Source organism: Suncus etruscus, chromosome 19 (genome assembly GCF_024139225.1).
Source record: "Suncus etruscus isolate mSunEtr1 chromosome 19, mSunEtr1.pri.cur, whole genome shotgun sequence".
NCBI lineage: Eukaryota > Metazoa > Chordata > Mammalia > Eulipotyphla > Soricidae > Suncus > Suncus etruscus.
This window is the reverse complement of record NC_064866.1, coordinates 106,637-121,633: the sequence shown is the minus strand read 5'-3', so window position 1 is coordinate 121,633 and position 14,997 is coordinate 106,637. Positions and strand designations below refer to the sequence as shown.

The 14,997-nt window shown below is 44.8% G+C and overlaps 1 protein-coding gene across 1 annotated transcript; it reads left to right on the top strand.

Annotated features, from left to right (window-relative positions):
- Nucleotides 1-496: 496 nt before the first annotated feature.
- LOC125997559 (zinc finger protein 432-like) lies at nucleotides 497-13,031 on the top strand. Its single transcript, XM_049765988.1, has 5 exons — nucleotides 497-529; nucleotides 1,833-1,959; nucleotides 7,884-7,967; nucleotides 10,900-12,457; nucleotides 12,542-13,031. Exons 1-5 carry the CDS (start codon nucleotides 497-499, stop codon nucleotides 13,029-13,031), a joined length of 2,292 nt encoding a protein of 763 aa, XP_049621945.1.
- The last annotated feature ends 1,966 nt before the right edge of the window (nucleotides 13,032-14,997 follow it).

The window sequence follows — 14,997 nt, the reverse complement described above, 5'->3', positions numbered from 1 at the left end:
TCCTTCTGCGGGGCCCGGCCGCCGCTGGGGAGGAGGCGCCTTTCCGCCTCTTCTGCCCGCTTGGGTCCCTCCGGGCCCGGGCGGCTGGGGCGGGGCGAGGGACGATTTTCTCCCCGTCGTTCCGTCCCGCCGTCCGTCCGTCGAGGGCCCCCTCGGAGCGCCCCGGAGCGCGCACGCGCGGGGCCGGCCGGTGAGCGCGGCGTCCCTGGCCCGGGCTCTCGCTCGCCCTCCGCGGGCCTGGGTGGGCGCTGTGCCTGTTCGGGAAAGGAAACACACCGGCCCCGCTGGGCGCTGGCACGCTCGGCACGCTCTGCACGCGTCCCCTCGCGGAGGGGCGCACGTGTGCAGATCAGGGTTAGGGCCCAGCAAGGCCCAGCACGAAGCCCCGGGCAGGGCAGGGCTGGGCTCACCTGGGTTCCTCTCGGCTGTGCCTTTCCCCAGGACCCGGGCCGTGGGCCTCGCGGCTGCTCTTGGGGAAGCATCCAGGCTGCAGAAGATGGGGTCTCACCAGCTGACGTCCTGTCCCCAGGTAAGGACACTGGGGGCCCTGGGAAGGACAGGGAAGGGAAGGAGGGCAGGCTCCCAGGACCGGGGAGCTCAGAGGGGTTTGAGGAAGGAATCTGGGGGTGGGCGACGCTGTGGCATTCCTTGAGGGGCCCTGGCTATGCAGTTTGAGGCCACTGTTGTTCCTCTTTGCTGTCTGTGTGTATCTTGGGGGCTACTGAAGGCCTTGCTCAGACCTTCCTCCGACCTCAGTGTTCTTGGGTCACGTCTGCCCTGCCAGTCAGAGACTATATTAGATGCCAGATTCCAGGATTGAGCTCCTGGTAATGTAAACCTGGACGTTGGTGAAGGAGATCTTGATCCCAGTATATATTTCTAACTTATGGAAATTCTTCTGGCTCTGCACTCTGGAATCATACCTGCTGTGCTGGGGGACCCTCTGAGGTATCAGGATTCTGCCTGGGATAGCCCCATTTGAGGCAGTCACCCACCAAATTGTCTAGACTCTAGATGGTCTGGTCCAGCAGAGGGCTCTTTAGTATTTTTCTGCTACTCTTCGATGCCAGGCTGAAGCCTGGGTCCCTATCTCTGGGCTCCTGGTAAAGAACACAGCAAGGACCTTTCCTGCATGTGTATTTTCCTAGGGGCTTTGTGTGATTTTACTTTCAGGTGCTTTGTGCTGTGCTGTGTCTGCTTTTCTGTTTTGTCCTTGAATTTGTGCCACATCGGTGGTGCTCAGGCTTGTCCTTGACTATGCAGAGGATTCGCTCCAAGCGACACAGGGACACTAGCCTGTGCCTGGGATCGATCCCTTATTCGGCCATGTTGGTCCTGGCACTGAGTACTTATATCCCCAAGGAAAGATTAGTTTTACTCACTGGACCCTGAATTTACCTTCTCGCTACTTGTATCCTGGACAAAGATGGACTCTGGCTGCAGGAAGGGCTAGTTTGTGTTTAGCATTTTGGGCCACATCCAGAGTTGCTGTTTCAGCTTCTTTGACTTTGAGGTCTTGCTTTCATCCACCAGTGCTCAGTGAATTTAATGCACAGATTGGCCCTGCCTGGGTGATGTGTGTGCAAAGCAGCACCTCCAAGCACCTTCTTGAATACTGTTGGCTTATTATGTTGGCTGTTAAGGCTTTCTAGCAAGATATCTGGGAACCTTCCCCTGTGGGTGCCCATGGAGAGAGGACGTGGAGGCTGGGTGTTTGCGAGGACAGATTGGAGAGACTCTGAGTTCCTCTAGGACCCTAAGGGATCCTATCTCCCCCCACCCCTCAGGAACCTGGGTTTGCCTTGGCCCTGACCCCTCCTTTGTGTGCTTAGGACTTGGTGACCTTCCCTGACGTGGCCGTGAGCTTCTCTCCAGAGGAGTGGCCGTGCCTGGACGTCTCTCAGAGGAAGCTCTACAGGGATGTGATGCTGGAGACGTATGAGCACCTGCAGGCAGTAGGTGAGAGTTGCCAGGGCCCTGGGCCACTGCTAGGGCAACAACCTGGGGTGACAAGGAGGTGCCTGGAACTGCAGGGATACGGGCTCAACAGGGGACAAGATTCTGCTGAGCCCAAGGTCTATTCTTTTTTGTTTTCAAAGGTGTTATTAATTAAGGTGTGTGCTGGGTAACACCCAGCAGCCCCCAGGGGGTTACTCCTGGCTCTGCTCTCAGAAATCTCTTCTGGAAGGCTCAGGGAACCATATGGGATGCTGGCAATTGAACCTGGTTCTGTCTCAGGACAGGCAAACACCCTTCGTCTGTGCTGTCTCTGGCCCCGCTTCCCTACTGTTCTGACCCCCAGCCTCTGACTTTATTTCTCAGATGAATCCAACTTTATATTTGTAAATATCTTTTTAGTGACTAGCACTGTACGTTGTTTCACGGTTTGCCATATCTAGGCCAAACTGGATTTGATCCCCTGCTCTGCATATGGTCCCCTAAGACTGACAGTGTCCCCCGAGTACAGACCCACAGTGATTTGGCCAAAAGTGATGTGATTTCATGAACCATGTGATTTTCTTTTTTTTCCCATTTATTATTTATTTATTTATTTATTGCACAGATTTTTTTTCTATATTTAAACATCTTGATTACATAAATGATTGTGATTAGGCTTCAGTCATGTAAAGAACACCCCCTTCACCAGTGCAACATTCCCACCACCAATGTCCCAAATCTCCCTTCATCCCACCCCACCCCCACCTGTACTCCAGACAGGCTTTCCAGTTCCCTCATTCATTCACATGATTATGGTAGTTCTCTGTGTAGTTATTTCTATAGCTGCACTCACCACTCTTTGTGGTGAGCTTCATGAAGTGAGCTGGAAGTTCCAGCCCTCCTCTCATTGTCTCTGAGGATTGTTGCAAAAATGACTTTTATTTTTCTTAAAACCCATTGATGAGTGAGTGTTTTTCTTTTCTTTTTTCTTTTTCTTTTTCTTTTTCTTTCTTTTTTTTTTTTTTTTTGTGGTTTTTGGGTCACACCCGGCAGTGCTCAGGGGTTATTCCTGGATCCAGGCTCAGAAATTGCTCCTGGCAGGCATGGGGGATCATATGGGACGCCAGGATTTGAACCGATGACCTCCTGCATGAAAGGCAAACGCCTTACCTCCATGCTATCTCTCCGGCCCGTGAGTGTTTTTCTTAAGGTTCTTTTCCAATTTCTTCTGTTGTGTTGAGTTTTTCTGCATCACATCTTCCAGTACTCCGATTCTCTCCTCAGCTGCTGATACCCTGCTGGCGAAGCCAATCATTGAGGTTTTCAGTTGATCTACTGTGTTTTTCAGATCTGTTATTTCAGTTTGGAGTTTTCTGATTTCTGTCTTTGTGTTCTGTTCAGATCGATCTATGCTTTCTTTGAGTTCTTCAAACATCTATTGTCAAATCTGATGTTCCTTCTTGCAGAGCATGCTACCCAATATATTGCATCCTCTCTCAGGCCATGAACAATTTGACTTTCTATTTCTTTTTGTATTTGGACTACACAGGCAGTCCAGTTGGCTCATGCCCAGATATGCACCCAGAAATCCCTTCTGGTAGGGCTTGGTGGGAGCTGTATGGTTCATGATACCGAATCATTGTTAATTCTTCTCATGTTAATGGCCTAACTTCTGTAATATCAGTCCAGCTTCTACTCTTTTTTTTTTCTTTGTTTTTGGGCCACACCCAGTGGAGATCAGAGTTACTCCTGGGTATGTGCTTAGAAATCACTCATGACTTGGGGGACCATATGGGACTCTCGGTGATTGAACCGTTTTCATTCTATGTCAGATGTGTGCAAAGCAAACACATTACTGCTGGCCCACCGCTCCAACCCTAGCTGAGAACTTTTAAAAATCTAACATTTTTACATGGATGTACACGGAATCTATTATGCTGAGTGAAATAAGTCAGAGAGAGAGAGAGAAAAACGCAGAATGGTCTCACTCATCTATGGGTTTTAAGAAAAATGAAAGACATTCTTGCAATAATAATTTTCAGACACAAAAGAGAAAAGAGCTGGAAGTTCCAGCTCACCTCAGGAAGCTCACCACAAAGAGTGATGATTTAGTTAGAGAAATAACTACATTTTGAACTGTCCTAATAATGAGAATGTATGAGGGAAATGGAAAGCCTGTTTAGAGTACAGGCGGGGTCGGGTGGGGAGGAGGGAGATTTGGGACATTGGTGATGGGAACGTTGCACTGGTGATGGGTGGTGGTCTTTACATGACTGAAACCCAAACACAATCATGTATGTAATCAAAGTGTTTAAATAAAATATAAAAATAATCTAACATTTCACATTTCTTTGGAACTATGCAAACTAATATTAAACCGCTAAGTTGAATGCAATTTTTCTCTTTTCGAGGGGAATAGAACACAACAGAAGCTATTAGAATCTATACAGCTAGAACACACCTTTTAATATGCAATATAATGACCGATGAAGATAGGATCAGTAGATGAACCTATAAGATAGTTGCAGAGGTTCTGAATGCAGTTTCACCTCAATATGGTCTTCTGCTGGACTTGGATCCTCCATCTTTTCCTTCTGTAGTAGGCTGCGGAGGTCATCTGGGATGGAAAGGGCATATGTTCCTGAGCTGGAATCTGTATGGTGGATTTGCTCATCTCCCTGCTATTATTAATGTCTCCCACAAATGGAGCTTTCTCTTTGGCTTCTATACCATCAGCGACTCAATATGTTGGGTGGGCCGAGGTCCTTACACGAAACACCTTTGGTAGAAGAAAGATGGTAGTGTCTCAGTCTCAGGGATGCTGCTCAGAGTCATCAGCTCTCTCCCCTTCACTGCCTGCTTCTGCCTGAAAGGGTCTCTAACACATTCTAAACAGGGGTGAGTCCACCTATGTTCCGGTGATGAGCTCTGTGCAGTCAGTCCAATTCAAGGAGGCTGTCATAGTGATTATCCACTATAGTCAGGGCACCATCTTTGTGGTGGTCTCGGGTCCCTGGGTCGTAGGTGTCTGTTTGGAGTCCAGTTAAAATAAAATCTTTAGTGTTATGAAATCAACCTTGCACTATATTTCTACATACTCCCCTCCCATGCAGACAGGTCTGAAGAAGCAGGGTAGTGGTGAAGAAATGAAAACTCAAACTAGTCAGGAGAGAGTAATGGAGTCAGTGGCTGCACATTGATCTCCCTCTGGTATCTGCCAGAGCCAAAATCCAGAACTCTTCTTTCTTTGATTAAGCCATTTCCCACTACACAAGTATGGGGTAGGTGGAGAGTAATTCAGGTGGGATCTACATATCAAAACAGATTTATGGGAAAGAGGAAGATGGGGGAATACCTTTGTTTATGGTTAATTGTTGGGTGTCATCTTAAAATTTTGCACACTTTTTTTGGTTTTTGGGCCACACAGACAGGTGCTCAGGGATAACTCTGGCAGATTCCTGTTAACTCCTGGTAACTCCTGGCAGGCTTGAGAATCATGTTTTTCTTTCTTCAGATGTTAGATTTTTCTCCACATCTATTTACAATCAATCTTGATCTTTGTGACATTGGGGTCTGATATGGTGCTCGGTGTAATTTTTCTATCTGTGAGTTTATATTTGTTAGACTTGTGTCCTGAAATGTCTCTCCTAGAGAAGGTTCCATATGCACTTGAGAAGAATGTATTTTCATATTTTTTTTGAGGAGGATAGGATCTGTATATATTCATCAGTCCTACTTCTAGTTTCTCATTTGGGGCTCTTATGTCTTCGTTAGTGTTCCAACCAGTGAATCTATCTAGCGGAGATCATGGCATTGAAATCTCCCACCACTATCACGTTTTCTTCCATTGTTTCTCTAGGATCGTAAGGAAAAGCCTTCCATATTTTGCTGGCTCTATCTTTGGTGTATAATGTTGATCAGGGTTAGTACTTCTTGGTCTATTCTTCCCCTGGTCGATAAGTAGTGTCCATCTATGTCTCTAAGTACTTTATTAAGGTTAAGTGTATTTTTGTCTGATGTAAGCATGGCTGTCCCAGCTTTGTTTTTCAGTTGGTTGTATAATTATTTTTTTATCCTTGTATTCTAAATCTTTGTCTATCTGAACTTTGAAGTGTGTCTCCTGCAGGTTGCAACGTAGCTGTTTTTTTTTCATGATCTGCGATGCTACACTGCCTTTTGCTAGTTTATTGACAGTTAAGGAAACTATTGACAGAAAGGCTCCTATGTCATTATTTTGTGTAGGGTTCTTATTGTTGTTACAATTGGGTATTTGGTTTATGTAATTGTTCTTTGAGTTGTTCATTTAGAGTCTGTTGTTAGCATGAATATTGCAATTTCTGTTTTGTCTGAGAATGTTCCTAACCCTCCCTCCCACGTAAATGAGAGTGCTCAGTAGTGGACTCCAGGTTGAAAGTTTCTTTCATTTAATACTTTGAATATGTCATTCCACTCTTTTTGCAAGGTTATCTGAGTATGATAAAAATATTGCAAACTGATTCATGGGTTAGCTCAAATGGGTTTTAAATGAGAGATCTGGTTTGATTTTCATGTTCTATTCTTTATACTTAAGGTTCTTCCTCCTTTACTGCTTTACAGAGTCAGTCTCTCTCTTGTTTTCTATTTGCCATTTGGATCACTATAGGCCTTTCTGATTTTCTGTGAGGTCCATTTTGTTGGCACTTTATTTGCCTCTGACTTGTATATCACCCTCTTTTCTGAGAGTTGAAATTTCTCTGTTGTTATCTCCCTCACTGTTTTTTGTTCTTTCACTTTTTCCTCCCACTGGTATTCCTATCATTCAGAGATTATTTCTTTTGCCTTTGTTCAGTAGGTACCTTACATTTTATTCCAGTAATTTTTCTGTCCTTTCTTTTTTGACTTCTTTATTAATGCTGGCTTGAATCTTGTGTTCAACTTTGTACAGTTCTCCAGATGTGCATATCTGGTACTGTGGCTTGCTAACATGTTTTTTATTTTCTTCAGTTCCATTTGTATGAAACTTCTGAAAGAGTTCTTTAAATTAGTTGAATTGTTCATCTATAGATATCTTATGTTCACCAGCTAGTGACTCCTTAATTTCTTTCTTTCTTTTTTTTTTTTTTTTTTTTGGGTCACACCCGGCAGTCTCAGGGGTTACTCCTGGCTGTCTGCTCAGAAATAGCTCCTGGCAGGCACGGGGGACCATATGGGACACTGGGATTCAAACCAACCACCTGTGGTCCTGGATCGGCTGCTTGCAAGGCAAACGCCGCTGTGCTATCTCTCTGGGCCCTCCTTAATTTCTGTTGCTGAAACATTAAGTGTTGATTTTAGATTCTCATCTGTAAGGCTCAGGTGTTTTGGTGAATTTGAAAATTTGCCAGAAAAAAGAAGTGCTAGGTCCAATATATTTGCCTATGGAAATGTATGATATAAATTGAAATGTCCTTACATCCTTAAATTCACTAGCATCCTTGTAGGTTGGGAAAAGGAGTGTTGATGAGAGGATGGGAGGGACCAGACGGTCCCTGTCTCCACTCAGACACAGACCAGAAATCCTGAAATGGCACAGATTGGTAGGCGGATTAGGACGAACAGCCTCCAGCTTCCTCATTGTAAGACACCTTCGGACTTTGGTGGTACTTGGTTTTATTCTTGGCTTTTCACTTACTGCTCACTCCCTCAGGGAAGTACTGGAGATGCTGAGGTCAAATGAAATTTGGTCATGTACAAGGCCAGTACTGACCTATTGTACTGACCCCCATACCTCAGCTGTATTATCCGCCCCATCAATCAGACTCTTATTGTAGCCTATTCTCATCTCTGCAATAGCCAACATGCATATGGAAAGCAGCAATTCTGGTCTTCATTTGTTCTACAATTTGGCCGTTTTCATTAGAGATCCAGACTCATGCATGGAGTGCTGTTCCTGTCATTGCCTCTAACCCAAGATTTTCTTTTTGCAGCAGGGTATTTTGAGGTGAAGCCTGCGCTGATCTCCTGGTTGGAAGGAGGAGCCCTGGGGAAGCTGCCCCAAAGCCCATTTTCTGGTGAGTGTGGGAAGTCCCTCCTGGGCTCAGGATGTGGTTTAGGTGTGGATTGTCATGGGCCTGTGTGATGGGGCCTTGGGCTTGTGCCTTGGGACTCCCAAATCGTTGGTGCATGACCTCTCTTGCTCCCTTTCAATTCCCTTGAAGCCGAGTCCCAGAATAATCTGCAGTTTTTCCTCTGCTCTTTCTGGTTCTGTGTCTGTGGGTGTTTAGAACAGACACTGAGATTCCTTCACTCCCTGTTTGTGCTCTCAATGTCGTTGGTTGCACAGCTTCTTTATGGGTGCTCTTCTCAGGCCGCCCCTGCCTTTTTTCCATTGCTCTGTCCCATGCCCTTACATCATTATGGGTTTGTTGATATTCTCAAGGAAGTGATTTTCTTCTCTTTTATTTTGAGTTGCCCTCAGTGATAATAGTTGGTGTTAATCCGGGCCCTGTGCTTCGGGAATTACTCCTGGTGGGCTTGGAGGACATTATGAGGTGATGGGAATTGAACTCGGGTCAGCCTCGAGGCAAACATCCCCCTGCTTTGCTTTCTTCTGGCCCAAGAATGTATTTTTGTCTGTATTAAAACTATGTACCAGACCAGCACAGATCTAATACAGATTTTGCCAAGCTCCTCTATTGTGCTCCCAACCTATCTTGCCTTTTCATATCAGATTATTTAGTACTAAAACCAACATGTATTTTCTCCACCTATGTTGCTGCTTGAACCAGGATTCATCCAACTCGTATTTTAAAATAAATTTTTATTTAAGCACCATATTTAACAAAAACGTTCATAGTTGAGTTTTAGTCAGAAATTGTACACTGCCCTTCATCAGTGCAATTTTCCTGGCACCAGTGTCCCCAATGTCCCTTCCAGCAGTATCCTGCTTTCGTCTAAGACTGGCATTCTGTTTCTCTCTCATGATTATTGTCATGCTAGAAGTCAGTGCAGTTATTGCTCTTTGCTCACTGCACTTTGTGGCAAGATTCATATCAGGGGCTTGTCCTGGCTGCTCTCTGTCTGTTGTCTCTGGATATTGATACCATACCGTCTTTTATTTTTTTTATATCCCACAGATGTGTTTGACTATTTCATGGCTGTCCCTCTTCATCTCCTGTACATCTTCATGTACATCCATGTAATCTCAATGTATCCCTGAAGAAGCCAATTTTATGACTTCATTTTTCTAATAGCTGCATATATTCCATTGTGTAGGTGTACTTTAGTTGTACACCTTTAGTTTAGTGTACTTTAGTAGTTTCTTTAGCCACTAATATGTTGTTTGGCGCCTGGGTTGTTTCCTGATTCTGGGTAATGTAAATAGTGCTGCGGTGAACATAGTAGTCTGGAGGACATTTTTGTATCATGTTTTTGTGTTTCTAGGGTCTATCCTCAGGAGTGGTACCTACTGGATACTATAGGGCTCAATTTCCACTTTCTTGAGCCATATCCATAATGTTTTTCTGAAGGACTTGACTAGACAGCGTTCTTACCAGTCGCGAAAGGTGCTTTCTTCCTGCATCCATTTCACATTGGTTGTTTTCTCAGAGCTATTCAAGATGCAGTGCTTGTGACTGGCTCCTAGTGATGCTGGGGTATCATCCAGCACTAGGGCTTTAAGCTGCGTATAGACTTGGCGTTTGTACTCACTTTCTATTGTGGTCGGTGTTACTAGGTAACATTCAGCTCTGCTCATAGGGCCACACAGTGCTCAGGGACTAAAATGAGGACCTTGCCACTTGAATTATGATTCTGCTCATAAATACGACTTTTTGGGTTTTTTGGAAAGTGGTTGGGCTAAACCCACTACTTCTCAGGGATTAATCTTGGATTTGTGAACGGGAATCACTCCTCGCAGTGCTTTGGGGGACCAGATACAGTGTCAGGGATTGAAATTGGATTGTCCACAGGCCAGGCATACAGCATAGTCCTTGTGCTATTCTCTAGTCCATAAAAGTGACTTTAGGGGGGCCGGGTGGTGGCGCTGGAGGTAAGGTGCCTGCCTTACCTGCGCTATCCTAGGAGACGGACCGCGGTTCGATCCCCTGGCGTCCCATATGGTCCCCCAAGCCAGGAGCGACTTCTGAGCGCATAGCCAGGAGTAACCCCTGAGCGTTACCGGGTGTGGCCCAAAAACCAAAAAAAAAAAAAAAAAAAAAAAAAGTGACTTTAGATGGCAAAATTTAAAATTAAATTTATTCACTCAATCTCTATCATACACTATTATGCCTCCATTGGGACAACTCCATGCTAGGAGCTTCCTAATGACGTTAATAGTTTTGCCTTATAGGAAGTCCCCAAGAATGATTTGTGCTCATGAAATCAAGTGTCACTACATCTCAGGAGATTAAAATATCTTTAGAAAGCACATCACAGAGTAATAGGACTTCAGGGTGCTGTGTATCAAAAGGTCACTAAACATGTTAAGTCTAAAAGTTCCAGGTTAGAGGGCAAAGTGATTTCACAGTGGTTGGGTATTTCATACCTTTCATACACCAACCTAGGTTCAATCCTTAGCATCCTATATGGTCTTCCCGCTCAGCCAGAATACGTGTTCAGTGAAAATTGAGTAATTCCTGAGTACTTCGAGATTTTGCACAACCAAAGTTTCTGGGTTCCCACTTTCTGAATTTTTCAAGATTTGGTGAATGCAAATGGAAAGACAATACACAATTTAGGGGCAGAGGTATAGTACAGCGTTCCATACAATTGTCCTAGCCTGCCAGGAGTGATCCCAGAGCAGAAACAGGAGTAAGGTCTGGGCAGCTCCAGGTGTGGCCACACAATCCAACCAAGCAGAAAATCCACCAGACTCTTTAGGATCATCTTGCTTTATCAACAAAATAAGGAAAGCTAGGAGAATAGATTTTAGCGTAAGATAGAGCTATGGTTCAGACAACTATGTCAACATCTACTCTGACCAAAACCTTTCTCTTTCAGCAGAATTCAAGCCAGAAATCTATCCTTGTCCCTTCTGCTCTTTCATCTTCTCCAGTCAGAACTTCCTCAGTCGTCATATGAAACGAAGTCATCCCTCTTGGATCCTCCTGGGAACATCTGCAGGAAAGCAGCATCAACCAGAGAATTCCTATACATGTGATCAGTACCAATGGTGGCAACATTCTGATCTATATAATGACACACCAAAGAATGACATACTTGAAAGTCAAAAGCACAAAGAAAGCTCCATACATTTGGGTAATAGGATGAGGCATAAAAGAATTTCAGTAGTCTTTTCTAAACTATTTAGTGGTCAGATAGATAGCTCTAGTAAAATGACAATGGAAGAAGATATTAACACAGGCTTGAAAGAAAATCCAAAGGACACAGGTGGAGTAGTTCCAGGGATAGACTTGCCAATAATTTTAAGAGGCAAGTATGTAAGTCCTGGGCAAGGCTTCAGTGATGGATCAAGTCTCATCACATATCATGTGACTCACACAGGGGAGAAGCCCCATGTTTGCAGAAAATGTGGTCGAGGCTTCAGTGTGAGGTCAAAGCTCATTGTACACCAGAGGACACACACAGGGGAGAAGCCCTATGTTTGCAGAAAATGTGGTCGAGGCTTCAGTGTGAGGTCAAAGCTCATTGTACACCAGAGGATACACACAGGAGAGAAACCCCATGTATGCAGAAAGTGTGGAAGAAGCTTTGGTGAGAGGTCAGCTCTTTTTAGACACCAGAGGACACACACAGGAGAGAAGCCCCATATATGCAGAGAGTGTGGGCGAGGCTTTGGTCAGAGGTCATATCTTATAGCACACCAGAGGACACATACAGGGGAGAAGCCCTATGTTTGCAGAGAATGTGGCCGAGCCTTCTCTGTGAAAGCAAGCCTAAATGCACACCAGAGGAGACACACTGGGGAGAAGCCCTATGTTTGTAGGGAGTGTGGTCATGGCTTCAGTGTAAAGGCAGATCTCATCAAACACCAAAGGACTCACACAGGGGAGAAGCCCCATGTATGCAGAGAGTGTGGGCGTGGCTTCAGATTGAAGTCAAGTCTCAACATACACCAGAGAACACACACAGGGGAGAAGCCCTATGTTTGCAGTGAATGTGGTCGAGGCTTTGGGCAGAGGTCACATCTCATCAGACACCAGAGGACACACACCGGGGAGAAGCCTTATGTTTGCAGAGAATGTGGTCGAGGCTTCAGTCATAGGTCAACTCTCATCACACACCAGAGGACACACACAGGAGAAAAACCCTATGTTTGCAAGGAGTGTGGGCGTGGTTTTATTGTGAGGTCAAGTCTCATCACACACCAGAGGACACACACAGGGGAGAAGCCCAATATTTGCAGTGATTGTGGGCGTGGCTTCAGTGAAAGATCAAAGCTCACCAGACACCAGAGGACACACGAGGGCCAGAAACCCCATATTTGCAGGATTTGTGATCGAGGGTTTGTTCAGAGGTCAAGTCTCATCAGCCACCAGAATATTCATACAGGGGAGAAGCCCCATGTTTGCAAACAGTGTGGACGAGGCTTTGCTCAGAGGTCATATCTCATCAGACACCAGAGAACACACATAGTGCGGAACTCTTATGTTTGCAGGGAGTGTGGGCAAGGCTTTGGTCGGAGTTCACAACTCATTACACACCAGAGGACACACACAGGGGAGAAGCCCCATGTTTGCAGGGAGTGTGGGCGAGGCTTTGGTCGGAGGTCACATCTTATCAGACACCAGAGGACACACACTGGGGAGAAGCCCCATGTTTGCAGGGAATGTGGGCGAGGCTTTGGTTTGAGATCAAGTCTCATCAAACACCAGAGGACACACACAGGGGATAAGCCTCATGTCTGCAGGGAGTGTGAGCGTGCCTTCAGTGACAGGTCAAGTCTCTGCAGACACCAGAGAACACACACAGGGGAGAAGCCCCACGTATGCATAAATTGTGGACAAGGCTTTGGTCGGAGGTCACATCTCATCAGACACCAGAGGAGACACCTGGGGGGAAGTTCCATGTTTGCACAGTGTTTGGGTGTGGCTTTAGTGACAGGTCAAGTCTTTTCAAACACTGGAGGACACATGCAGGGGAGAAACTCCATGTTTGCAGATAGTTTGGGCTAGGTTTTTGCCAGATTTTATATCTAATATACCAGAGGGCACACATTAGAAGGCCAGTGTTTGAAGAAAAGGTGACTAATGAACAGTAACCTCATACCAGACACAGAACAAATACAACCAACATAATCTACATGGTGTGTCCAGGAAGTTGACCAGGGAAGTGTTCTGACATCTAAATCCTTTTATATTTATATTTGTGCACTAATAAAAACACATAGTATTGATCTTAATAGTTTATTCCTTGTTCAAAGTGGAGGAAAAAGGAATATACAGCAAACGGGAGTGGTTGCCTTTTGTTGTCTTTTCTCTTGGGTGCTGGGTTGGGGTAGGAGGTCAGTCTTGATGCCTAATGGGATAAGAACTGAGGGTGAAGAGTGTTAGTGAGGTGGGAAATCTGGGTGGAATTGAGGGGTGATGGGATAGTCGGATTTCCAGGGGGGGAAAGGGGAAAGTATATGGAAGGGTCAGGAGAGAAGAAAAGAGAAAATTAAAAAGAAAAAAAGAAATTAATGAGAAGAGAGGAGAAAAGAGCATGGGAATGCTAGTTTGCTTGACTGTTGAATGAGTAGGGCCTGTAGTATAAGTCTGTAGGTCACAGTTGCTGCTTCAGTGGTCTGGCTGGTCATGTGCTTCAGGTCCTAAAAGAAGGTATAACCTAGAGATAAAGGGTATGTTAAAGAGTTTTATCAGGACATTCTCATAGTGCAAGCTGGGTATAGTATCTTGTGTGAGTGAGCCCTGAGATGCCAAATTAGTTTGTCCACCCTTTGTATCCAAAAATGCCTGTGGACAGAAAAGCTGAGAGGTTATTTTAAATATAGTAAGATTAAGGCATTAAAACAAATTGTTATGAAATGTTTCCGTTGTAGTCAGTGATTTCCCATGGTATTCTTTACCTGTGTTCCTGTATAAGATCCCTAAGGGATTATTATGAGCCAGAGGTCCTCAAACTTTTTAAACAGGGGGCCAGTTCACTGTCCCTCAGACCATTGGAGGTCTGACTATAGTAAAAACAAAACTTATGAACGAATTCTTATGCACACTGCATATATCTTATTTTGCAATGAAGAAACAAAACATACAAATACAATATGTGGCCCGCGGGCCATAGTTTGAGGACCACTGTATGGGCCTTTGTAGTAGAAGGCTGATTACATATCTGTTCTCTCTATGCTGCTGTTGCTAGTTTGTGGTATAATGTGTAGTCAAGAGTTTTGTATTGTTCCTCTTTCATGTGTTTTGGGCACTGCTCTCCGGTATATGTTGACTGTTACAGTGTTTGGAGTTTCTACCCTGTTAAACCCTGTTATTTGATTGTTGAGTATTAGTTGTATATAAGGTGTATGTTCTAGGTGCTTCAGAATAATGCTATCATTCTGTGTTTGTCTTTCATCTTCTGACTTAATTCGTTTAATATAGTATGTTCTAGGTCCATCCACGTTGCCTCAAAGTCTGTGATTGTATCATTTCTGACTGCCATGTAGTATTCCATTGTGTATAGATACCACATCTTAATGATCCATTCATCTGTTGTTGGGCATCGAGGTTGGTTCTAAGACTTGGCTATTATACTGAGTGCTGTGATAAATAGTGGGGTGCACACATATTTTGGAATGCATGTCCTTCCAACTTGGGGGTAGATACCTAGGAGAGCAATTGCTGGGTCAAATGGCAGCTCAATTCTGAGATCTTTGAGCACTCTCCAGACTGTTCTCCATAGGTGTTGGACTAGGGGGCATTCCCAGCAGCAGTGGATGAGAGTGCCTTTCATAACGCATCCCCGCCAACACAGATTGTTCCCATTATTGATGTGAGCCATCTTCACTTGTGTAAGTTGGTACCTCATTGTTGTCTTGATTTGGATTTCCCTAATGATGAGTGAAGGTGAGCATGTTTTCATGTGTTTGTTGGCCATCTTTCGGTCTTTCTTAGAGAAGTGTCTATTCATTTCATCTCCCCATTTTTCTAT